Genomic DNA, 25,934 nt, shown 5'->3' with positions numbered 1-25,934 from the left:
AACCGCCTGCCCGCCCCCCGCGCGCCGAGCCGAGCCGAGCCGGCGGGCGCGCGCGGCCCCGCCGCCGCCCCCCATGCCCACGTCGGTGCTTGTGTTTTTATGTTTTATCTCCCTGCTTATCCCTCAAATCAGGCAAAAATCGTAGACGGCTGTAGCGGCCGGTGCCGTAAAGCGAGGCGCAGGCGGCACGACAGGCTGGCGGCGGGAAGGACCTCTCTCGGCGCGGCTGGTGCGAGCGAAGATGGCGGCGAGGGAGGTGAAGTCGGTGCTCTTCGTGTGTCTGGGTGAGCGGGCCGGGTGCCGGCGGGCCCTTTCTCGCCCCCCTCCCGCCGCTGTCCGGGCTGGGGGGACTGGGTGAGGGTGGAGAGATAACGGGAGCCCCCGGCGCTCCCGGGGAGCGCGGCGAGGCGGGTCCGCCTCGGGGCGAGCGGGCCCCGCCTGGCAGGGTTGCCGGCAGGCCCACCCCGGCAGCCTCCCACGTCCCACTCCCCGGTCGCGTTGGGCGCCCGGCGGCAGCTTGCGGCTGTCTCCCTCAAGAAGGGTCGGAACAGTGCCCGAGTAGGGAGGAAAAAAGCAGAAAATAGCATCTGTTCCCTTCCCCTGAGCAAGTGTTTATATCAGAAATAGGTCGGAGTGGCCAGTACAAAACAGGTGAAACAGTGTTGATAGATGCGATGTTTATACGTGGGGAAGAGCTGGCCCTAACTATACATATGCAAACCTGAGCTCTGAATTAGCTATTGCTACTCAAGAGTAGCATTAAATGGTTTTTGTGAATAGCCTTCTGGAACTGTCAGCTCAGTGCTTAGCTTCTAGAATAATAGGGAGATAATAGAGAACCAAACGGCAAATGTCATGATGCCACATTTCTGCTGCAGTACATCATGGATATGGTTTGCAGTTCTGATCACCTGATTTTAAAAAAGGAAAGAGGTGAYGAGAATGATTAAAATTAAGGAAACAGTTTGTCTATAAGAAGAGGATAAATACGCTAGAACTCTTTTAGTAAGAAAAGGAACTTGGTATAGGGTGGAGATGATTTTGATCTATGAAATCATGGTCATCATGACAGGCGTGAGAAAAATCTGACTCTCTTTTTCTTGCAAGTTGAAGGATTGTCCAAATGAAGAACTAGGCAACACATTTTTTTAAATAAGAATTTGCTTATATTTGTGAATTTTATGTCACAAGATGTTATGGAAAACAGAAGTACAAATGTGTTCAGAAAGGGTTTGGATGCATTCCTGAAGTTTAAGACAATTGGCTGCTGATAAGCATCTTTTGTATTTTCATGAGCAACAAATTCCTAACCTGACTGCTGGGAGGATTACATTAGTGAAAGAGCACATGGCCTTATCCTATTTTATACATGTTTTCTCTAAACACCTGCTTCGAGTCTCTTTTGGGGACAGCAAGCTAGRTGGGTCTTTGCTCTGATCTAGTAGGGTTTTTAATATTATCTGCTTCCTAGCACTTATAATATTACCTGTGTGCTGGGATTTGATCCCTGTGAATCCCTGGAGTTTTCACCATTTTTTTTTTAATTGGATAGAGTTTTGTTACAAAAACAAACTCTTATTGGTTGATTATATGTATACTATCTGCTTTTCTGTAATAGAAAGGGAGATGAGTTGAATAGCAAAGCAAGAGTTTAGTTTTGTGAAAAATGTTCTGTTGCCACGTTACAATAAAATCAACCCTTAATAATAACTCAGGGAAAACATCTGTTAGATACGGAGTTATCAATTGCTGTTTGGAGCCACTGGTCTAGGCAAACCTCTTAGTATAAGGGCATCTAGTGAATCCTTCTCTCCTAACAATAAGTTCTTACAACAGTAATCTTCACCAAATGATTCATATGTATCTATGGATCTGTAACGCCATGATGGTCATTTGTACGTTAACAAGTTCCTAATCCAGTTTGGTTTCTGAGAAACCATTTTTAGTGAAAGTTAATAATAGTTTTGGTATGAAAATAATGAATTATATTGAGTTTGAGGAAAAGGTGAGCAAGTCAGAAAGTCTTGATGTTAAAGGGATGATTTTTTAAGTAAGCGTTGTAAATTTGTTTGAAATTTCCTCTTCTACCTTATTGGCTTATAAAAAGTAACCTAATGGTAGGTTTTGATAGGCATATGACATGAAAAGCTAGTTTAGATAACAAACACTTATTTTTTTTCCAGTCAGATATACACTTATTTAAGATAAGTTTCTCAGGCACCTTTTATCGTTTCCTGCAAAAAGTTTCCTTATTTTTTTTTATTAGTTTTGAGAAGTAATGTTGATACCTTATTAGATTTTTTTTCCCTGCTTTTGGTTATAAATAATACCTAAGGTTACTGCTGAAAAACCTACTAAACAGACTTCTAGAATTGCAGATATCTGTAGTGTTGTTTGCTGATTAACAAGGCCCATTAATTCTGAATATCTCCCACATTCAGTGAGAGCTGATCCCAAAAAGTACAAGGCTTCGTGAAAAATTACTTTATTTCTACATTATTTTGAAAGAAACCTATTACTGAAATATCCATTTACTGTATTCTTTGTTTGTGATGAGATAAGCAGATATTCATTGCACAGCAAAATATAATCTAGTTAATGTGCATAATTACATTAATGATAAGGGTTTCTCAGCACTGAAAAATAAATGGAGCATTTAACAGCATATGTGATTACAGTATACGAAAAAGCACCTGGAAATAATTTTTTTTAAGCCAAAGGAAGAATTATAACTGGACATGAACCAAAAAGCAGTTTGCTTGCTTGCTCGTTTGTGGGTTTTTTTGTTTTTTTTTTTAATCATGTAGCTCGTCTAATTAACAGTTGAGCTCCAGAAATCATCTTAATATAATGCCATGTTATATAAGTAAGCCTCTGTCTCTCAGTTGACAGTATTGACCACAATAACATGACAAGCTGCATGGGTATGTTAAAGAGACCAGAAACTGGCCTACTGGTAGATCTCAGTATATGGAGGAATAGTTGTTAGACAGCTGGAATTAAGCAAAGTGGTTTTTTTTGTTTGTCCTCAAAAAACTGATGGTTGGTATGAGCCACTGAGTATCAGTGTCATCAGAGATATAGATTGCATAAAATCTTTTCTAAAATGACAATAAATTGATCGGGTAGCCAGTAATGAGGAAATTAGGTTGTAGTTACAGAGAGATTCGATTTTCTAGTTCACAGATCACAATCCATTATGCTTTTTAAATATAGGCAAATTCAGAGCTTCATGGAACAAAATGCAGTTAGTTTATAGCTGCAGAATGGGAAAGCAATAGCTTGAATAAGGCATTGAAGAGGTCATCATAAAAACTACTGTAATGGGGTTTCTCAGCAAGCTGACAAAAAGAACTAATGCAATTTTTGGACAAAGAAGAGAATGTTAGAAGAAGGAAAATATGTTGCTTCTGTGCAACATTAGTAGGATGGCTGTTAGAATATAGTGCCTTATTCAATCTGTGATTCAGAATGATACAGAAGTTTGAGAGAGAGTTGATAGCATGGTCATACAAGTGATCATGGAATTGGAAAATAAGATTTTGATGCCTGTTTAAAAAAGGTTGAGAGTCTGATCATTGTGGGTAGGTGCTTATGTGTTGAAAAGTGCTATTATTACTGAGGAGCTTGGGAAGCTACTGGCTTTCTGGGAAAAGCATAATGATCTAGTTGATAATTGAAAATAATCTTGTTGCAGGAAAATAATTTTAACTTTGTAACATCCACATGATTAGCTGATGGTTTGAGTACCGTGGATTCTAGTGAGTGATACAGCTATTGACATTGATTATATTGACCAAACCTCCACTGACTAGGGAGTTAGACACCTAGGACTCCTTTAGACACCTCAATTTTGATGTCTTGAGCTCAAATTGAGTTGCACTTGAATTTTTTTTTTTCAGTATATTTATGCTAATATTTAACTTCCGTGAGTAATTCCACTGTGTGTTGGTGGTGGGGGGAAATGTGTGAAAGTTAGGTCGTGCCATTTGTTGTTATATACTTAGCTCTTCCAGGTTAAGAATGGTAGTAGGAATGTTAGCTGTGCAGTTGACAGTGAGTGGAAAGGACAGGGAATGTGGACTAAGATCAGTTTTGAATGGTTCTGTACAAAGCTAATTGAGTGCTAAGCATCATCAGATAGATTTAACTGAAGAGAAGATACAGTAACACAACTGGGAACTATGATGAAGTTTAGACAGGAATTTGAGTACATAGAGTAGAGTAATTAGCAAGCTTTAAACACTTGCTGAAGAAAAGGATGGTAAATTGATGAAGCAAATAATACCAGGAAGCGGTATTAAAATAACTCAGATGAACTGACCATCTAGGGAAAAATAAACAGAGTCAAAAACTAGGTTTTTAAATGTGAGAGGATGAAAACTTCTGTTAGAAACAGAAGATGGGATAACAAAGGAAGAAGAAAAAAAGCATCTGTTTGCATTTGGAGAAGGTATAAAAGAGTTAGCTGGATAAGGAACAGTGAGGATATAACAACTTGAGAGAATAGATGACAAGATCAGCAGTGCTTGGATCCACTTAGTTGATGCCATCGCTAAGAAGAGGCAGGTCTATTTGACTTTAAAAGTGAAAAACTTAACCAAAAGGTGGTTGTCTTGCCTACCAGATGAGCTGTGGACCTGAGCCTGAAATGGATACAAGTTATCTTTCGTGCCCTTATGGGGATTGATGAAAGATTAATACACAGACTGGAAGAAGAATTCAGAAAGCATATTGGCCACTTGGATAATCGTCAGTGGTGTTCTTGTCCCTAGAAAATGAGTGACAAAGCACAACTGTAAAAGTGATCAACAAATGGTTCCGGGACTGATTCTATGAGTGAAGTTTGAGTCTCTTACCCTAAGTCATCATTTGGAGATGGTTGTAGGATTTRCTTCAGTGGGCAGACTCTGTCTGGGTACTTTGGGTACTAGCTTTCTGAGTTTGAAAATGTCACTACAGTTTAAAAAGCTTGACATTTAAAAAATGGAGAAGACAGAGATTCAGAGAACTTTCATACCAGTATCTTATACATAAGATCATAATCATATCAATCAGAAATGCAAAAAAAGGAAAAAGGAATATCAGTGGGTAGGAGGATAGGAAGTAAAGATAAGATTAGTGATAAGGAAGGGGTAGACAAGATGTAAGGAAAGTATGGTTCAAGTCCAAGGAGGAAGGTAATCCCATATGAATCTTTCTGTGAGATTTTCTGTTCATTCCTCAGGCACTTGTCAATCTGTAATTTAGGAAACGCTATGCACACGCAAGGAGCCTGGACAAAGCATGGAAAGACAGATGTGAGAAGTAAAACTGGATATTGTATGGATATAAAATATCATGGGGAAGTGATCATGACTGGAAAACAACAACTGAAGTTTGCATGTTACTCAATATCAGTGAGGTAAGGTAGTGCTTTACATTAACAATGGGAAGAACTATAGCATAATGGCTARGAGTAGCATGGATAAACATAATTGGTTAATACAGAAATAACACTGAAGAGTATGGTGAAAAAGAGCTTCTATTAAGTTAGTTATGGGATTCTTCCTGTAGTCCCCAAGAATAGATTTGAATGGAGATGGCAGTACTGTAATAGTATTAGTTCCTCCGGTAATATCTGGAATGTGTCATCATGGAAGACACTGATTTTCAAGTCACAAACTAGGTAACAAGTTTGTTTTAAAAAGAACATAACCACATTTTCTAGGTATTGCTAGAAGTGGTAGCTAATATATTTAATCAGTCAGTGATCATGGTGCCATCAAAGGATGATCTGACATTTATTTTAAGTAGTGAGGACACTGGAAGAGTAAAAATAATTTGGATCACGTCATAAGGTGATTCAGTTCAGGTAATGAGGAAGGTTAAACAAACAAAAAAAATGTGAGAGTTTTACTTAAGAGAGTCACTTTGAAATTCTGAAAGATAGTTAATGAATTAGTAGGACCAATAGTATTTAGTGTACATCATTATTTGTTACAGAAATTTTAGGTGTAGTAATGAAATTTACTGTGATTCTGTAACTGTGCATGAATAGAATAGCTGAAGCTGGAAGATATCTCTGGAGATCATCTGGTCGAACCCCCGCCCCAGTCAAGTAGGGTCAGCTAGAGCAGATTGCCCAGGACCACATCCAGTCGAGTTTTGCGTATCTCCAAGGATGGAGACTCCATAACCTCTCTGGGCAACCTGTTCCAATGCTCAGTCACCCTCAGTGCAAAAAAGTTTTTCTTAGATTCAAACAGAATTGTCTGTGTTTTGGTGTGTGTGTCTGTTGTCTCTCACCCTATCACTAGGCATCACTGAAAAGAGTCTGTCTCTGTCTTCTTCACACCCTCCCTTCAGATATTTATACATATTGATAAGATCTCCCTGAGCCTTCTCTTCTCCAGGCTAAACAGTCCCAGCTCTCTCAGCCTTTCCTCATATGACAGATGCTCCAGTCCTTTCTTCGTCTTCATAGCCCTTTGCTGGACTCACTCTAGCAGGCCCGTGTCTTTCTTGTACTGGAGAGGCCAGACCTGGACGTGTTACTCTAGCTGTGGCCTCACCAGCGCTGAATAGAGGAGAAGGATCTGCCTAATGTAGCCCAGGGTACTGTTGGCCGCCTTTGCTACAAGAAACATTAATGGCTTGTTCATCAATGATCAGCTTGTTGTCCACCAGGACCGCCAGATATTTTTCTGCAAAGTTGCTTTCCAGCTGATTGGCCCTCAGCATGTACTGGTGCATGGTGTTATTACTCCTCAGGTGCAGGACTTTGCATTTCCCTGTGTTGAACTTCCTGAGGTTTCTGTCTGCTCATTTCTCCAGCCTGTTGCGGTCCCGCTGAGTATCAACACAACCCTCTGGTGTACCAACCACTTCTTCCAATTTTGTATCATCTGCAAACTTGCTGAGGGTGCATTTGGTCCCATCATCCAGGTGGTTAATGAAGATGCCAAACAGTATTGGACCCATGATTGACTGCTGGGGGACACCACTAGTGGCTTGTTTTTGTGCCGCTCTTCACAACCCTTTGAGTCCAGCAGTTCAGCCAGTTTTCAGTCCACCTCACTGATTTCTTATCAGCCCTGTAGTTCATCAGCTTGTCTGTGAGGATGTTATGGGAGACAGTGTGGAAAGCCTTACTGAGGTCAAGGTAGACAACATTCACTGCTCTCCCATCATCCACCAAACCAGTCATCTCATTGTAGAAGGGTTGGTTAAGCACAATTTCCCCTTTGTAAATCCCTGATGACTACTCCAGATAACTTTCCTGTCCTTCACATGTCTGGAAATAGTATCCAGAATTATTTGCTCCATCACCTTTTCAGAGATCAAGGTGAGGCTGACTGGCCTGTAGTTCCTTGGGTATTCCTTTTTGCCCTTGAAGATAGGGGTGATATCTGCAGTTCTCAGGAACCTCTGCTGATCTCCATGACCTTTCAAAGATAATTGAGAGTGACCTTGMAGTGACGTTGGCCAGCACCCTCAGCATTTCATCAAGTCCTATGGACTTGTTTACATCCAGTTTGTTTAAGTGTTCCCTAACCTGATCCTCTTTCACCGAGAGCAAGTCTTCCTTTTTCCAGACTTTCCCCTTGGTCTCAGGGGCCTGGAATTCCTGAGGGCAAGTCTTGCCGGTAAAGACTGAGGCAAAGTAGGCATTCAGTACCTCAGCCTTTTCTGTGTCCTGTTTCACGAGGACCCCTGCCTCATCCAGCAGCAGGCCCACATTTTCCCTAGCCTTCCTTTTGCTGCTTATGTACTAGTAGAAGCCTTTCTTGTTGTYGTGTATGTCCCTCGCCAGATTCAACTCAATAATGGGCTTTGGCCACCCAAACCCAACCCCATCCCTGCATGCTCAGTCTCTGTATTCCTCCTAGGTCACTTGTCCCTGCTTCAACCTCCTGTATGCCTACTTTTTAGGTTTGAGTTTTGCCAGGAGCATCTTGTTCATCCGTAGAAGCCTCCTGCCGCCTTTGCTTGATATCTTGAGCTTGTAGGAGACGATCCTTGAATATCAATCAGCTCTCTTGGACTCCTCTTCCCTTCCGTATCCCAAGGAATTCTTTCAGGCAGGTCCCTGAACAGGCCCATGTCTGCTCTCCTGAAGTCCAGGGATGTGATCCAGCCTTTTGTCCTGCTCCTTCCTTGCAGATTCCTGAACTCCACCATCTCATGATCATGCTGCCAAGGCTGCCCGTGACTTTCACATCTCTAACCAGTACTTCCTTGTTTGTAAGTATGAGGTCCAGGAGAGCACGTCTCCTCGTTGGCTCCTCTATCACCTGTATCAGGAAGTTGTCATCAATGCACTGCAGGAACCTTCTGGACTGTTTGTGCCTAGCTGTGTTGTCCCTCCAGCAGATATCAGGGTGGTTAAAGTCACCCATGAGGACCAGGGCCTGCAAACATGAGTTGAGTGGTATTATTCATTCAGAGGAAAAATATTGTTCAGGAAGAACTGGATGGTCTTGAAAGCTGGTGTAGTAGAAATGGAATTTAATAGTTTAGAATGAAGACTTAAAGTTATCTGAAGCAACAGAGAAAGAGATGGAATGGGCTAAGTAGAAGTAGGAGATTATGATCACAAATCTGATATTCATGAAGGATCAAAATGTGATTCTGGAAGGTGTTATCTCAAGTTATTTTCAATAGAGTTAAGTAAATATTTTGGAGTCTTTTTTTTCTTTTATAAAAGGAGTTGGTAAGACATTTCCTGGAATACTGTGTGTAGTTTTAGTTGTCAGCATTCAAGAAAAATGAATTCTATTTAGAACAAATGTAGAGTTAGGTTAACTAGAATGATTAGATAAGGGACAATTAATTTCCTGAGGAGACTGAGAGCTTGGTTTGTTTAGCTTAGCACAACTGTGCTTGACAAGAAGTATGTTGGTTCTGTATCTGCTGAAAGGAAGAAAGGTTTTTAAGATACAGAGTGATGTTAACCAAGATCAAATGAGTGTAGGCTTCCACGAATAAATAATAACTGGAAATTGGAAGGTTTCTGGCTATCAGAGGAAATGAGTTTCTGGGTTAACCTTGTAATACAGATGATGCTTTTAAAAGGGAGCTTGATGGTGTATTTGTCTACAGTATGGAAGGACTGGATTCTGTGACTGTGAAGGTTCTTTTCTGTCTAATGTTCTATGTTCACATGTTCCCTCGGTTTCCTATTAAAATGGTACTGCTTAATGCTTAACTAGTTTATTCAGCAAAGGAAGTGAGATTTATTTATTTTTATTCTTCAACATTCTTATAATTAATAGAAATGAATCTCTCTTTTGTCACTAATTTGTAGATAAAAAACAACTTTTTTCTGCTTTATTTTTCTCTCAAGTCCAATTTAGTTTCTCAGCTTGCAATAAACTAGTTCAAATAAAGGAAATAGTATATTTGCACCTGGAAAAAGATCTGCTGCTATCAAAATTYACTTAATGCTTCAGCAAAATTGTTTTCCAAATGGTTAGACAGTTGCTTTTGCCCATTTAGTGATTAGACTTTCTCCAAAACTATGGCAACAAATTTGTATTACTTAAATGGTTCACTTCCCGCTTTGATTTTATTATATAGTTGACATAATTGAGAGCAAATTATTAAATATTCAAGTCACGGCAATTTCTTTCTCTTTAGTAGTAAGGTATCTGCCTTGATATTTTGTGTGAATATATTGGCATGAAAATGAGGCTGTGTGTTTGTTCTGCCAGTTTGCTGCCAGCAATTTAGCTCTGTTGTTGGGCATTTCATTATTTACTATTTCTTGATGATGAAACTTGGAAAGAATTTAATCAATAGTAGAACAGTGATCTTTGTGATTTATCTAAAGTTACAGAAATGAGTTTTAGCATTTGTGATATATTTTATACTTATTTGCTCAAAAGACAGAGGGATGAGTAGAATCATACATTCTCTTAGATGGAAGGCGAAGATTTGTTTTTATGATTTGTTGTGCATCTAAGTGGAATGCCAGGTATTACAAATTTACACCTAGTTTCACAGAATTTTTGAAGGATGAAAAGGTAGAAAGAGTTCAAATAATAGTTGAGTAGACTTTGTTGTTGTGATGTTTCTTTGTTTTTTTCAAAGAGTATGTATTTTTGTGTGTAGATTTGGTCTACCTTAAATGAATAACATGGTTATAGCCTCAGCAGTGGAATAAATGCTGTAGCTCGATTATTTCTAGTTTTTCATTGGTCACTATTTCATTGTTGAGATGGGTTTTTATTGAAAGTAATGCTCAGACCATGTGGCTAATATAATCAGAGGCCGTTGGAAGGGAAGATTTATTATTTCTTATTTATATAAGAAACCAGGTATCTTACCTGTTTGTTGGCTGACTGGCAGTACTTAAGCCTTGCTGTCAGAGTCGCTTTTCATCCCTAATTCTCCATACTCTGGACCAAAAAAAAAAATTGGAAAAATTCTTTTCCTTAAGTATTTAAGATCTTATGTAATTGATTTTTTTTTTCTTTTCTTTTCTTTTCCTTGAGGTTTTGGAATTAGTAGCTGGAAGCTGCTCTTGAAAGTTCCATTTGACCTGGAGTGTCTTCGCTTTAGTAGTTAGCAGCTTTCTAACTGCAGGTTGTTCAGCCATTTTGCTAAGCTGGTTCCACAGTGGGGGTGATTGTGTTTTGGAATTGTTCAAAAGTTTTGTTTCATAGGTGGATAAGAATATAAATACTTCAAATGAATATTTGTAGATTATCCAGTAAAACATTAGTTGAAAAATGCCAGTATGTAGGAGGATTTGCAGCTGATTTGCTGCCACTTAGAAATTCTGTAATTTTGCCTTGTCTTCTGTGATCATAAACTTTGTAGAGGAGGAGAGGAATAGGGCAATGTGCTTACACAACCCCCCTCCTATTTATTTTAACTAGGTATATCTTTGCATGTAATAATGTGCATTTCGAGAGAGTGATGCATCTTATGTTTCCACTGTTGCAGAATCTCTTGGGATAGAATAACATAAGCAATCCACATTGTAGCTAAGTAAAAAATCTTTCATCTGATTTATGCTGATGAATCCACACAACTATTTAATTTTTGGTTTTAATCATCCTAAATTTTACTTTAATTTCATGTTTCTGTAGGAAACATTTGTCGCTCTCCAATAGCTGAAGCAGTTTTTAGAAAACTTGTAACTGATGCAAAAGTTGAAAATAAGGTAAGTAACTTATTTCTGTACCTGCCTAAGAAATAACTGTCTGTTAGCCAGTTAGTACAAATATGAGCAGTGGGAAAGGAAAAATAAAATATAAATCTGTTTTTCTGTAGTGGAGGATAGACAGTGCAGCGACATCTACCTATGAAATAGGAAACCCTCCTGACTATCGAGGACAGACTTGCATGAAGAAGCATGGCATTACCATGAATCATATTGCCAGGCAGGTACTGTACTCTTATTTTCTTTAAATATGTATATGTATTTGTTTTGTTGTTACAGTGGATGACAGACAGTGCTGCTGTTTCAGACTGGAACGTGGGGCGCTGCCCAGATGCAAGGGCTTTAAGCTGTCTAAGAAATCATGGCATTGAGACAGCCCATAAAGCACGGCAGGTAGAAGAGAGTATATTTTCTTTCATGTTCATACCCATTCTTTGTTCAGCTCTAACCATTACAATCACAGAAGTCATTTGACCAAGTTCATTTGCTCAAAGTTAAGCGTCGCATAATAAATATGTGCAGTCTTTCAAAGGGCTTCAAAGTGACCTAACTCTTCCAGGTGAAGTTAGTTTCTTATTATTAAACTTCATTGGAAGTAAAATTAGGAAGCATTTGAGCAGCTTCTCCATTGTAGAAGAATCTTACCTTCAATACCTTTGTATTTTGCACATTTTTCTGAAATATTTTTGAGTACTTCTTAAAATGGATGACTTCTCGTAATCTGTGGCACTTCTTTAAGCAAAAAATTGACTGGAATTTGAAAGGATTGCATTTTTATTCAGCAGGTCCGAAAAAGAAGTAGAATACCTGTTTATCCATCACTAAAATTTCTGCTTTTGGATGAAAATCTTTTAAAAGTTTTTGGAATGCTAGATTAGAACTAAGGAGCTTAAACCCAAGATTAGTAGTAGGGTTGGTGGTATCTTCAGCGGAAAGCATAGCCTTGAAACATTCTTTTTGACAAAACTCATCTCAGTTTTCACTAATGAAAGAAAGTGTACTTTCATGTTGCATTCCAGAGAGATCTGAAACAAACATGTCTGCATCTATTTAAATTAAGATTCTCAAATAAATGCACAGAACTTATTTCAATTAACTACTCTCTGGATATAAAGTACTCCTTTAGGACTTGACCTTTTCTTAGCTTGAGTTTATGCCACTGGTTCTTGTACTGACAAAAAGATCAAGTAGTCGTGTTAATGTCTTTCATTTCTGTTCCCTTCAGAATTTTACTAGACCTTACTGAGGTCACACTTTATTTTTTCACTTCCAAAAACTACATGTTTAGTTCTTTAACTTTTTAAAATAAATTCCCTCAATTAGTTGATTGCCCTCTGCTAACCTTTCCTGATGCTAATCTCCCTTATATAATAGTGCAAACATAATTAAGCACAACACTGTTCCAGATTTTGACTGTTTTACTGTAAGAATAATTACTAGAAAAAGTTGGTTGATGTTGTGATCTCTTTCATTACAGGTTCTAGATTTATTGCTTATTAGTGCTTAAAAACAGCACATTTTATCGTTATACTAGCTAAATGGTAGTAAAACTAATCAGTTAGTGTTTCAGTCACATTAGTGTAACATGTTTGTCTTCTTAAAAGATAAGCCTTAGAAATGGGAGAACTGTCCTTGGGTGGTATTGGAGCAGTTCATGAGCAGTTAAACTAAAGCAAAGTATCCAAAACAGTTGATCCTTTGCCTTGAAGCAACTCTATATATGCTCTTTTGGCATGGAGGAAGTGAGAACACATTCCTGAAGAAATTTGCCTATACATTTTGGCAAATGAACAGAGTTTTAAAGTAGAAGAGATTAGATCAAAAAAACAAACAGGAAAAAAAAAMCCGAAGGAAGGCTATAAGTGTATCTGATAATAGAATGTTAGATGTACAGGGAGAAGAAATTAAAAAGGATGAGACAATATTATGAAAGACTAACAGGATGGAAGTATGTCTAAAACATCCCCACAATACCAACTTTTGTTAAGAAGGAAACTTTTGAATCCCTGGCCTGTGGTAACTGTTCATTTTTCATTGGTGTTAGCTATGTAACTCCAATTTTACTGTTTCAAGGTTCTATCAAATGGTCTCTGATGATTCTCTAAAACTTGTGATCGTGATATGGCCCCATAATACTTCTGGAAAAAGAGAAACTTAGCAGTGTAAAATTTGGTTGTTGAGAGTGGTCACATCAGAAAAAGTGCCAGTGAAAGTTGTTCCAGAACAACCAGAATAGTTCCAGTTGTTCCATTGTTCCAGAACAGATTGAGAAAGATTTAACCCAGGAGTTGCAGAATTACAAAGGAAGGATTTTTCTTCTGTTGTCTCCTAACTACTGTCATAAGATGACTACTTCATACAATTATCCTTTTCATTCCTGTGGAAAATTATGTACCCTGTGAAAGGCACTTTATTTCAAATAATTTTGCACATATTTATGGTAATTGTGGATTATATCTTTTTTTATATAAAACTGACACATGCTATAAGACTGATTTATATAAGAGAAAATGTTAGGTTGGTTATATCCTACCATGGTATATAATAATCGTGAATTTTAAGTGGAAGTGTTGAAATATCAACATACATATTAAATCTTAACATTTTAGTTGATAATAGGCTGCTTGATGTATGTTTATGTACCTATTGAAATTCTTTCAGTTCTTAGCCTTTGTGTACAAAATGGTATATTAATCAGTTTCATTTTTATTCATGCTCAGGTCAAAATTTATTTCAGTATGACTCATGTCTTGCATTTGCCTTTAATGTGAAATTGAGATTAGAAGGTTATATTAAATGTTGTTTCACAACTGAATAAATTTGAGGACCACTGCAACTCTTTGGTTTTTTTAGAGAGAAAAAGAGATTTCATTTCCCGTCTTGAAATGGAAGGCAAATGCTTAACATAGATAAATTAGAACAATGACGTGTTTTTCCATGGACCGTCTTTAATAATGGTTATATGCATTTTTTTTAATGTAAAAATTATTCTTGTCTGTGTAGTTCCATCCAAAATTGATCACTTGAGCTCTCCAATACTCTTTCCAAAATACACACACATTTTTAGGTTCCCAATTTCTTCACCCAAAATATGACCAGTTTTCATAGTTTTGGGGAATCTTCAGGTCACTAGAGTCTGCTGAATTATGCTTTTTGTATCTGATTGCTATTGTAAGGCCACAAGAGCATAAGCTAACCAATCATCCTGGTTTTAGGACAGCATCTGCATCAGTGGTAGTACTGGTTCATAAGGTAATAGCTTTCAATCCATCGAAGTATACAGGAAGTTTGGCAGGTGCGTTTTCCTTTTCACTGCTTCCTCCCAGCCTGTCAGTACTACAAAGAAATTTATGCCTGTGTATTTTCACAGGGGCCAGTATTTAGCTGCATAGAGCTACCAGAAGAAGCCTGTAGAGGTTCTGTAAGGGTTGCTAGGAAAACAGAGCTATTTTCACTGTAAAAATATTTTCATAGGTCAAAGGCACAGCATGAATACAGCTAATATTTTTACAGTGAAAATAAACAAGTCTGCATTAGTTTTCACTGTTTAACCCTTTCTTGTCAAAGCCCCTTTCCCCCCAGTTCTCCCTGTGTGAAATGTATCATGTATGGCTTTAATCTAATAATCTTTTCATATTCTCTGGTATGGGAGATTTAATCAATATGTATTTGCTATTAACACAAAAACTATCTAAAAAGTGTTTGTATATGTAAATAATTTTTACAAGTTAAAGCTCTGATGGCTTCTAGGAAAATGTGTTAAGCCTTTTTGTATTTTCACTTGCTTATTTGCTTCTCTAGCCCATCCTTCCCAGGGACAACTGCCAGAGAAATCTGTACTCTAGAAACCTTCCAGGTTTCTTGGTTATGATGCTACACATAGGACTATGCATGCAATGCAGTCTTAATGTGAACTCATTACGGATTTCATACCATTTAGCCTTTCCTGATTAGGGACAACTGGCTCAGATGTTTTGTACTAGCATACTGTGCATTTTAGGCATTGTGGGAAGTTTTTACTGTAAGCTAAGGTGTGAATGTAAAYTGATGTATAATTACTACTGTTAAAATCTGCAGCCATCCTTATTCCAATACAGATAACGTTGCTACCGGTATTAATGGATTATCAGAAATGCTTGCCCACCTTACTCTGAACTTGGATCTCTGAATTTTATTAATACGTGTGTTTAGGAGTCCATAACCTCTAGGAAAGAAAAATAACTGCTGGTATGACAGTACAAAGATATAAAGTAGATCCCAGATATTTTTCACATTGTGTTGTAAATTTTGTGAGCTCACAGAATGTCACTGCATTTGTTTTTTAAGAGATTGTAGTTCATGCCATCATACTTTAGCTTTGAATTTCACCTGTTATCTTTCTTTGTATAATGCACAGATTTCTGGATTCTATGTATTACACGTTATCTATTTTTTTATGTTTTCCTGTCAATGAAATACTAAGACAGTAAATTGCCTGCATTTTTTATTGCATGGTTTCTATCACTGAAAACCTGCTTCAGTTTTAGCTATTGGAAAGCATGGGAGGTGGTGACATTTCTAGTGATGTTTCTTTGTTGATTAATGGGATGTTAAAAATTATTAATAAAATATAATTTATTTATTTTGTGGAAAACTTGTAGAACTGGATAAATAACCACGGCTGAGTATTTTTAAATGCTTTACATGTTATTGTAAGGGATGCTGAAGATAGTTTAATTTTTGTAATCTGTTTCTTTGAATAAATCAAGATTCTGTAATTTTTTTCCTGTGTTGTATTGAAACACAGTTTGTAGTCTCAAGCACGTATTTGTAATTCTAGATTACTAAAGAAGATTTCCAGACCTTTGATTATATACTTTGTATGGATGAAAGCAATCTAAGGTAATGTGTGAAGAAATGGGGGAAAAAAAAAAAATTGATTACTTCTAATGCTAGCTCATGAGTCGCTTTGGAAGACAGATGTGATATTTTGGGGTTTTTTTGTTTGTTGTGTGTGTGTGTTTGTGTATGATATCCTAACAGAGGTATTCTTCACTTCTAATATGTTTGATAAGCTAGAAGTGAGCAATTTGTGTGATATATGCCACTTAAGGAATAAAGAAAAGGAATTTGAGTATACGCTAAATTATAGACATTCCACTGATGTCTGTAGAGTTAGGCATGAGTACATATTTTCATTTTAAGTCCTAAGGCTTCTGATTAAATTGATCTGTTTTTCTAGCATGGGATCTAAAAGATACTGTGGAAATTTGGAAGGGATTAAAGATTTTGCTTGCTCAGTTAGAGATCATCAGCATTGCTCATCTCATGTCATCTTCATTATTACATCTACAGAACTTCAGTTCTCTGTGCACTTATCCATATTACAGGTTGTTTTCTGTTTTTTTTTTTCTTTCTTTCTTTTTTCTGTTTTTTTGAGAAATAGAATGAACTCTGAAGTAAGGTTGTTAGCCAGGAGACTTGTTTGCTCCTGTTTCCTATCATTCTAGTTAAGTCTGTCTTTGAGACAATTTGAGTTTAAGATGGATTTGGAGAAGTAGCTGCCTAATATGGCAATTTGGGCATCTTTAGCAAATTTTCAACTGAATTAGGTACACACTTATAATTGGTGTTAAGGGACTGAGTTTTAATAAAGTACAAGTGTCAATGTGTTTGTAAGGACTATTGCATATAAAGTTAGTTTAAAAAAACAACCCTATTAGTAACCTACAAAGACTTTTTTTAAAACAGCAGCACTTAACTGAAAGAAGTATCATTTGTTGACTCTTCTAGAATGTTTTGAATGGACTCTCTTATATCTTTCATTCATGCATGCTGTATATAACACTTGGATTGATTGCAGTTTGTCAGGCAAAGACTTAATTAGGTTTGCTTTTAGTTTCATTTAAATTCTTAAATAAAACTTACTTTGGTATTAACAGTTTCCATAATGTGAACTGTAGAGCAGAAGAAGCATCACAGCTATAGCAGAATAGGGATATTGCTACTGCTACACTTTCATTTCATCTTAAACTTAGACCCAGTTCAAGCAGTTTCCCTGGGAATTCCTATCTGTAGCTCCAGAAGACTGGCCCATTTTACATGCTGATGGAGTGCCCATCATATCAAAAAGGGAGCAGTCTTAATTTGGGACAACCCTTTTTCTTAGTACTGGAGCCATTTGGCCTCCTCCTACTTATTAGGTGGTATGCCAAAAGCCTTGAAGCAAATGGTTGGAATTCATTGTAATTATGTGAATATAATTATATAGCATGGGATGACAATCTCCAAACAAACATCCTTCTTGTCCTCTGAAAATATAATAAATATTCACAGGGCTGCGCCTTTTATTATAGAAGGCTAGAGAACTTACTGAAAATCTGTGACTTCAGGGAATAATTGCTTGATTGATAGAGCAATCCTAACTTTTAAGAAAAAGCATATTGTACTCTTACTGCAATTTTATATTTCTAAACTATATGAAATAGGATCATTAATTTCTTAAAGCTGAGTATTATTATTACTGTAAGTATTTACAGATTTTTCTTAAGTGTAAAAAGTACTGGGAGTTGTAATGTGCTTTGGGATCTACAAATGGCAATTTTTTTTAATTAATTTTTTCTTTAAAACCTCATCTATAAATCAGTGTAAGACTTGGAAATATAGTGTGTGTTCTCAAAGGGCCCTGCTCAGTGCTTAGTTTGTTAGGCCACAGAGTTAGTCCTCACTGCTGCCTTTTTGTGGTATGATTTAGACAGAAAAGTAAAGTCGTAAATCTTAATAGCAACTATATGAAAGAATACTCTGCAGGAAATTATTTCTAATGACCCCTTGCAAAACAACTTAAAAATTTTCAATACTGGGTGGGTAAAGGTGATGATTAGGAATGGAGGTTTATAATATTAAAAGAATTTAACATGTTCTAGCTGTTCAGCATTGTGAAAATCATAGCACTGAGCTTTTAATTTGAAGGTGATGAGAGGTGCATTTTAACTGCGTTTAGGATAATGGACACTCATTTGTAAGTAGATGGGGAAAGTACTGTCTCAAAAATAGTATGTTATATCAGTGGGAGGTAATTTAAAAGAAAGGATGTGACAGTCTAACGCTGCTGCCAAAAAGAAGTTCTGAGAAGTTGATTGGAAAACTTTTAATTTTACTTTTACAGAGATCTGAAAAGGAAAAGCAACCAAGTTAAAGACTGCAAGGCTACAATTGAACTACTTGGGACTTATGATCCACAGAAACAACTTATTATTGAAGATCCTTACTATGTATGTATAAGAAATTCTTTGGGTGGCTTGATTAATAACAGTGTGTATATATGTAGTATATATATATATGTAGTATATAGCCTTGCCAGATCCCACAGTTCTCATGGAATATATTATCTGATGAAATACCAAGTCAACTGTAGACATATTTTCAGTTAGGAATTACTAGGAATAGAGAAAAAAACAATATAAATTATTAGAATAGGAAAGGAAAAAGTATCTTTATGCTTATATAAATTATTTAATTTTAAAATGCACCTACATTTTGAATACTGTGTAAAGTCCTGGTCAGTCAGCATCATTTCTCAAAGAGGAAGTAATCAAGAAAGAGAGAAGGGCACTGAGATAGTCAAAGTAGTGAAATAATGTCAGCAAAGAGCAACCAATTAGACTAGGATTCTTCAGCTTAGGAAAGAAAAGTGGAGAGAGATGCAACAGAGTTGTATTAAGTCTTGAATATCATGGGAAAAGGTGAAAAGGGAATCACTGTTTGATATACAAGAAGTAGATAGTAACAAATGGCAGGTTCAAAACAAAAAGGGGTATTTTTTCACACAGTGGTTTGTTAAACTGTGAAAGTCAACATGAAAGGATTGTGTGTAAAGAAAAGAGAAAAGAAAAGGCTTGTAAGGGCTCAAAGAGAAGAAATATCTATGGAGGGAAGTTACTCAAGGGTTGTTGAGCACAGAATCACAGTATTTGGCTCTGGAAGCTCATGTACCACAGGTAATTCAAAGCAGGGAGGAAATATGCAAAAAATATCATTGAGTATTTGTACTGTTTTTATATTCTTCTGTAATGTCAATTATTTGCCATTATTGGCAACAGGGATCTAGTTTGTAAGAATTTTTGGTCTGAGCATATTACCGTTCTTACATTTTCTTCCTCTGCTCTTTTCTAGGGGAATGAAAAGGACTTTGAAACTGTTTACGAGCAGTGTGTTAGATGCTGTAAAGCGTTTTTGGAGAAGCCTCATTAATGCATAATTTTATTTCTAAAAGAAAATAATTAGCTCCTCCTGAAATATGTAAGCTTTGATTGATGTATTTGAAATGTAATATTATGCCTCCTCAGTAGGGCCAAATTGGCACTTTTTCAGTTTAATTTTGTATTGTAACTCTTCTGTCATCTAATTAGAAAAACATAGAAAAGTTTTAAACTTGAATTAGATGATCAACCATTTTCTCATGCATCTATGTAATAATAAAGTATTTCATTCGGAATAAATTTATCTGTGAACTCTTCCAGTGCTTTCTCACAAGCACTGTAAAAATAACATCTTGCTTCTTTATGTGCAATACAAACTAACCTGAGTTGTTCTTATTGGGCCATTAGTGGGTTAATTTAAACCAACTTCCAACAGGAAGCTGTGCGATAATAGTAGCTGCATACTTAGTACTTAGGCATAGCATCCTAGCATTGTTAGACAGCTTTTGGACTGAAGCTGTTTCATACTGTGCTGGGTGAATAAAAGAACTGTGTCTGCCCCTAGACAGGTATTGCTCTTAACATTATTTCAAAAGTTTGAGTAAGCAAAACCTGTCCCGTTAAAACAGGTTGTATAGGTTTAAGTGCTCAGTTAGCAAAGAATAAATCAGTTTTATACCAATTAAGAGGAACTTGGTTCAGAAATACTAATGAATATTAATAGTACTTATCCAGTTAGTCTTCCTTTGGTCTTGGGGCCAGTTCCTAGCACACCAATACAAGTATGTGTAATGTATTTATTTTCAGGACAAAATAGGTCAGTTTAAAAGCGTAGATGTGAAGTGTATATTTTGTATCACACAGATAGTAAAATAATTCAAATTCACACAATATAATAAAAGAAATTTGCTATAATCTCAGTACCTCTATGGACRATATTGTCAGATACTGCTCAGGAGAGTACACGGACTGTCTTCAATTTAAACTATACTCTCAGAGCAGTTTTGACTGACTATCTGTAATACAATGTGAAGTTAATAGAAGGCCAATAAGTAGGAAGTTCTGCTCTCACAAAAATCGCATGGTAAAAATCCATGCCTGTTTGTCTGAACATTGCCTTTCATTTCTGCCTTAGGTCTCTTTTGAGAGTAGTAACATAACTGCTACCATGGTAGTTTCCTATTATAAGTAATGGCAACATTGGTATGAACTGGCATTACCACATTCTCTTTAAAACTTGCTTTCTTACTTAGCCTTGCTGTGTTACTGCCTCTGTCTACCTTCCAAACTAATATAGAGTAGCCTCTGGATTCATTATCCACTCACCTCCTGCGCAAGGGATGTATTTTGATAGAGGACTCTTATTCCTGGGGAGGGAGGAATCTTTGTGTCACTGTGGAGATGTGCTGGAGCCTTCATAGCAGGGATTAAGACTCCTAGGACTATTGCAGTAGAACAGCTGAAAAATGTTTGTGTTAATGAGATTTCTGTTTTCTGATTCCTAAATTTTTAATCAGAATTTTCCTAAAAATACAATATTACATAAAATTTAAGAACCTGCTTACAAAATGCAAATGGTAGATGGAATATGTAAGTACAGAAACAAGTATCTTTATGCATAATTTGTATTACCAGCAGTTTTGATTTTTTTGAAGATCAAGTTAAGAATTTGTAGGTTAATAGCTGTTTTCACTTCGGGGATTAATTTGGGGGCTAAACCAAACCAAAATAAAAGATTTTCTTTTCTTTCTCACCTAAGACAAGGAATATATATTTCAGGTCAGGTGAAACATTGGATTTGAAAAAAAATTATTTTCTATTTCTGTTATGAATGCTTTAACAAAATAAATGAGTAAAATTAATGGGCAGTTAGGAACAAACCATCTTAGCTGTGTTTTTATGCACTACCTCAGAAGTACTTAGGAGTACTAGCATTTTAAATATTCCAGTGGAAGTAAAATAACTCAGAAGGCTGAGAACATGATGGTTTGTGCTTTCACATTGATGGCTGAGTAGGAATTGAACCTATCGTTTTGTATGTTTTAAAGCCAAGATTTAAAAGCTGTAAATATTTATCTTTGCAATTCTGGGGTAACAGAAAGGAGATAAGGGGGATTTTTTTCTTTTTTTTTAATCTTCACTAGGCTTAGAAATCTTACTCCAAGCTGATACTAAGTCAAAACTATCCGTGTTAAATTCGGTTCAGATTTGAAGTGTCAGACTTGAGCCAAGTTATGTTTTCAGCAAGTAATTTATTGGGTAAATAATTCACTGGCTCTGGTAGCAGGAAGAGCTGGGTTTTTTGTTTTTGTTTTGTTTTGTTTTTATCCCTGTTTGGGTTTGGGGGATGGATTTGTTTTGTTTCTTGAAGAGGATTCATGCATTTGTTTGAGCTGGAAGCTAGGAGAGCAACACTGCATTTAGAAAGAGATCATAAAATACAAGAATACAGAACCAGGACAGTTCAGAGAAAGGACAGTACCATTGCATAATACCATTATTTAGGTTGCAAGAGAAACTGAACGTAATACACAAATCACAGAGATGATTAAGCTTTTACTTTTTTTTTTTTTTTTTTTTTTTTTTTTTTAAATAAATTTAAACTCACATTAAAAGACACAGCCCCCCCCCCAGTTAAGGTAATGAACCTATAACTAGGACTAAATAAGCAAACCCTTATACAGTATAGTTGTATCTTCTATCAAAGCCTGCTGACTTTTGCCAAATCTAGAAAAAACTTGCATGGAATTAACTTATTTATATTCATTTATTAAGCCATTAAATATATTACTTCTTTCATTTTACAATATAGCTTTTTTTTTTTCCTAAAAAGTTTTGACTTAACTAGATTTCAGGTGTCCTATTACAAATAGAAATATTTCCATGAATTCAAACTCCCATGTTAAGTAATATGCTCTGATCTGATTTCAATTAGTGGAACTACAGAGAAGCACGGAGTTCCACCCACATGTTTACTGCAGATGAGCAGCTAAGTGAATCGTGTAGGAGTACCTTCTCTTAACTACATGTTTTTCAGTATACATGTATTGTTGCCAATGAGAAATGAAACTTTAGCACTTAGTGATCATTCATCATCTAGGCTTGTACTTCTGCCATTTTTTCCTTTTTCTTTTTTCTTTATAAGACAAATGGAWGCTGAAGGCTTTTTGGTGTGAATTTTAAGAATCTCAGCCCCTAGCTATTTCTCAGGGTGGTATTTTGTTTTGTTTTTACATTTTGTGGATGTAATTGAGGATAAAATGGAAGCTAAATGGCAATATTTAGAAAAAGATCATGAGGTGCATCTACAAGATGTGCATTTTTTTTTCTTGTTTGAGCCATTTTATTATGACTACTGGATTGAATAGCTGATTTAAGGAAGAAAGGAAAATGCATATCAAAGCCTCCTGAGGAATCAGCAAAGACTTACTCAAAAGTTATGGTACTACAGTATTTTGTTGAACATGAACTGATTATATCACTTTACAGTACCATGAATAGACTGCAGATTTTCTGACAAAATTTGGCCAGAAAAAAATCAAATTTAGGAATTTCTACAGAATTGGGGCAGCCCTGTGGTCTGGGCACTTCTTGAGATTGGAACACGCAGATCTGGCTGTACTCACAAATCCATAGAGAGTGTCCAAGCTACTGGACTTTTCTGAGGGGAGTGTACTCCCCCCCCCTTTAATCTGAGCAATCATTCATTGGCAAAAGGCTTAAGTGTGGATAAATTACAGTGAGTACCTGAAAACAGCTTCTCATTTATCAAATTCTGGATTCCAAGGGGTGAAAAGAAAACACACTGAGGATAACTTAATACCAAACACTTTATTACTTATGTTTGTTATTTACAGTATTTACATATTGCACGTTAGCTGGAATGTTTTATACATTTATTATATAAAGTAGATTAATGGCAGCTTTAGTGTGTGTACAAAATCCATGCTCCACTGTCCCCAAAAATATGTTTACTTGGAATTATGTTTGTCATGCAATTTGTACTCCTAGGGTACAATGTGACCCCAATGCAAGTCTGTTTTAACCAAACTTTTAAAAAATTGTATAAGCATGAAGGATATCAAGTGACCACAACTACTGTGGAGCAGATCTTTAGCAGTTCTAGATATACAAACAAACATTCCTTAAAACCTCAGAATTAAGCAACAGAACATCAATTTTCTTGGTGAAGTGTTCGTGTTTATGTAATTTTTGGCAGCATTATACATCAGTTGTGGAGTGTGTTTTTTAAGTATGGAGCATTAAGTACTACTRGCAGTTATACTACTGTAAAGAATGTCATTCTGCAAACTGTTGACACCATACAAAATGCATGTTAAAAGAATTATGGGAAGTAGTCTGTCAATCTGCAAAAATAAATCTCTTGTTCACAATGGAATATGTTATAAAGGTAATAAGTTCTATTTCCCTGTTGGTTTCCAAGGCACTTCTCTGGGTTCTTGGTGTTTCTTTTCATGGTAATAACATCTGGTGGATTAAAAGAAAGAAGAAAATTGTCTTTCATCATTTTCATACTCAATACAAGTGTTTAAAATGCATTTATCATATTGAATATAGTAAGTAAATAAAACTGGAGAATTCAGTAATAATTCTGTAAAGATCTAAAAGCACATTCCTGATTTAGTTCAGTTCATATCAGCCTGACTACTAAATTAGTGTTTAGGAGTGGAAATCCTCCTTCTTTGTGGTGTTTCATTTTAGGTAGAAGAGATTTGGAAAACTGGAGTTTTACCAATTCAGCGTGTGTTCGTAGATCAGTTTAGCTTGTTCCTATCACTGCAGCAGTGAGATCAAAGCATGAATAAACATCAAGGATAGTATTAACAGATTGCAAATTTTTGTCTTAACAGCTTGATATCAAGAACAAGCTGATATAATGTCCAGTAATGTAAATCTGTCAAGGTCAGATTTGAAGGATCTAGAAAGGATTCAGTGTTTTGTTGGTCCCATCGGTGAAGAAACTTGGACATAAACAAGAAGCAAATAAAAGCAGCTTTCTGAGATTCAATAATAGAAATCTTACCCATGGGACTTGCAAATAGTGAGGTAACACAAGCTGAGTAGCAGCTGCAGCGGTTGAATTTGCTGCCAGTTCTATTAACTCTACCCAGAACAGTTTCTTGGAATCAAATCAAAGCCATTTTTATGACTGGTATCAAAATCAATGATATGAAATTATAGGCTTCCAGGTCACTTAAACAGGTACTTTCTAATAGTTAAAAAGGTTGATTCAAAAGTGGTTGAGTGGTGAAGGTTACCCCAACGCTTTCCTCCCTACACCTTTTATAAGCCTACTTCTCTGAAAAAATGTAATTAGCTATATATGTGTATGCATGTATTTAGAAGTCCATCCTCTATCTAGTAACTTCTGAGCTTGTTAACCACATTTTCCACCACCGCATTTTCCAGACAGATGAATATCAAATGCTTCAATTCTTAGAAACAAATGAAACTGGGTAAAGATGACAGCCTGTTAATGCCCTAATTGAAAGGAAGAAATGCAGCACAAACTTGATTCTCATTCAACAACAGAAACTGCGCATATGAGAGACAGAGTGTGCTTACAAGACAATAGATTCAAAGGGATCTTGTTTTATGGTAGCATGTGGTATCATACTTTGGTATCATGGATAATGAAAGTCCATGTAGGAGATATAAAGCAGTGGATCCTCTGATTAGGTTATTTTCCAAGCTTAAAACTTTTATATTGTATGTTTGAACACATGTACTTGTCTCTCCCATGATCAGTGCGAATTCTCTGATATTTTGAATTTCTCTGAATTTTCTTCTGCTTAAATGTAATCTGTAATAGAATGATTAAATGCAAAGTCAGCCAGAGTTGATGTAATCCATTGGAAATCAAGCTATTGGTCCATACAAAACTACTTGTTAGTAGTATTCTATTTAAACATATATTTAATTTTCTAATGTTACAGAAAAGCTTAATGTAGCTTAGTTTTGTTCTGGCTTTGCAGATAGGACAAATGCATTYTTTTACTTTTTTCCCTGGAGGAGAAACTGACATAAGTTCTTTCTGTCTTGCTTTTCCATCTAGCTATTTTTTGTGTGTATATCCATACTGTGCTCTAATTAAGCTGAAAAGTGATGTTTATAAACAAATTAATATGCTTTTAATCTGATCACAGTGTGGTACAATTGACAAGTTATACACTGAAAATTTAATAAACAGTTTTTTCATTACTAATGAAAATATACAGCTCACTGAGTTTGAAAAACTGGAAATGGTCATGTTCATGCATATAATGCTCCTTTGTTATTTCATCTGTACTTGCTTTTGTATGGACCTCTGATCAGAAGTTGTGGATCTTAGGTTCTCAGTGCTCAGGTAAGTTGCAGTTTCCTAAATCCTCTGCCTTTTCAGAAACTTATGGAAAGGCCCAATGTTGGTAACATTCACAGAATCACAGAATGGCTGAGGTTGGAAGGGACCTCTGGAGATCATCTAGTCCAACCCCCCTGCTCAAGCAGGGTCACCTAGAGCATATTGCACAGGATTGCATCCAGGCGGGTTTTGAATATCGCCAGAGAAGGAGACTCCACAACCTCTCTGGGCAACCTGT

General features: G+C 36.5%; 1 protein-coding gene across 6 annotated transcripts; it reads left to right on the top strand.

Annotated features, from left to right (window-relative positions):
- The first annotated feature begins 84 nt into the window (after positions 1–84).
- ACP1 (acid phosphatase 1) lies at positions 85–19,681 on the top strand. Of its 6 annotated transcripts, none has more exons than XM_026088326.1 (6): positions 85–256; positions 11,079–11,152; positions 11,432–11,545; positions 15,972–16,033; positions 18,300–18,405; positions 19,307–19,681. In XM_026088326.1, exons 1-6 carry the CDS (start codon positions 100–102, stop codon positions 19,382–19,384), a joined length of 591 nt encoding a protein of 196 aa, XP_025944111.1. In that variant the 5' UTR covers positions 85–99; the 3' UTR covers positions 19,385–19,681. The 6 variants fall into 6 exon arrangements, with proteins under 6 accessions (XP_025944111.1, XP_025944110.1, XP_025944112.1 ...); XM_026088325.1 differs by lacking the exon at positions 11,432–11,545 and adding an exon at positions 11,263–11,376; XM_026088329.1 differs by having other exon boundaries at positions 178–284.
- The last annotated feature ends 6,253 nt before the right edge of the window (positions 19,682–25,934 follow it).

Source organism: Apteryx rowi, unplaced genomic scaffold, assembly GCF_003343035.1.
Source record: "Apteryx rowi isolate R43461 unplaced genomic scaffold, aptRow1 scaffold_765, whole genome shotgun sequence".
Classification (NCBI taxonomy): domain Eukaryota; kingdom Metazoa; phylum Chordata; class Aves; order Apterygiformes; family Apterygidae; genus Apteryx; species Apteryx rowi.
The sequence above is the reverse complement of the archived record's forward strand: the minus strand, read 5'-3'. Positions and strand labels throughout refer to the sequence as shown.

Excerpts from the sequence above, each read along its gene's own strand:
- ACP1 (XM_026088326.1), top strand. The coding sequence starts at position 100 with ATGTTTTATCTCCCTGCTTATCCCTCAAATCAGGCAAAAATCGTAGAC. Across the intron at positions 11,546-15,971 it reads CAGCCCATAAAGCACGGCAG|ATTACTAAAGAAGATTTCCA; the intron begins GTAGAAGAGAGT and ends TTGTAATTCTAG. Across the intron at positions 16,034-18,299 it reads ATGGATGAAAGCAATCTAAG|AGATCTGAAAAGGAAAAGCA; the intron begins GTAATGTGTGAA and ends TTACTTTTACAG.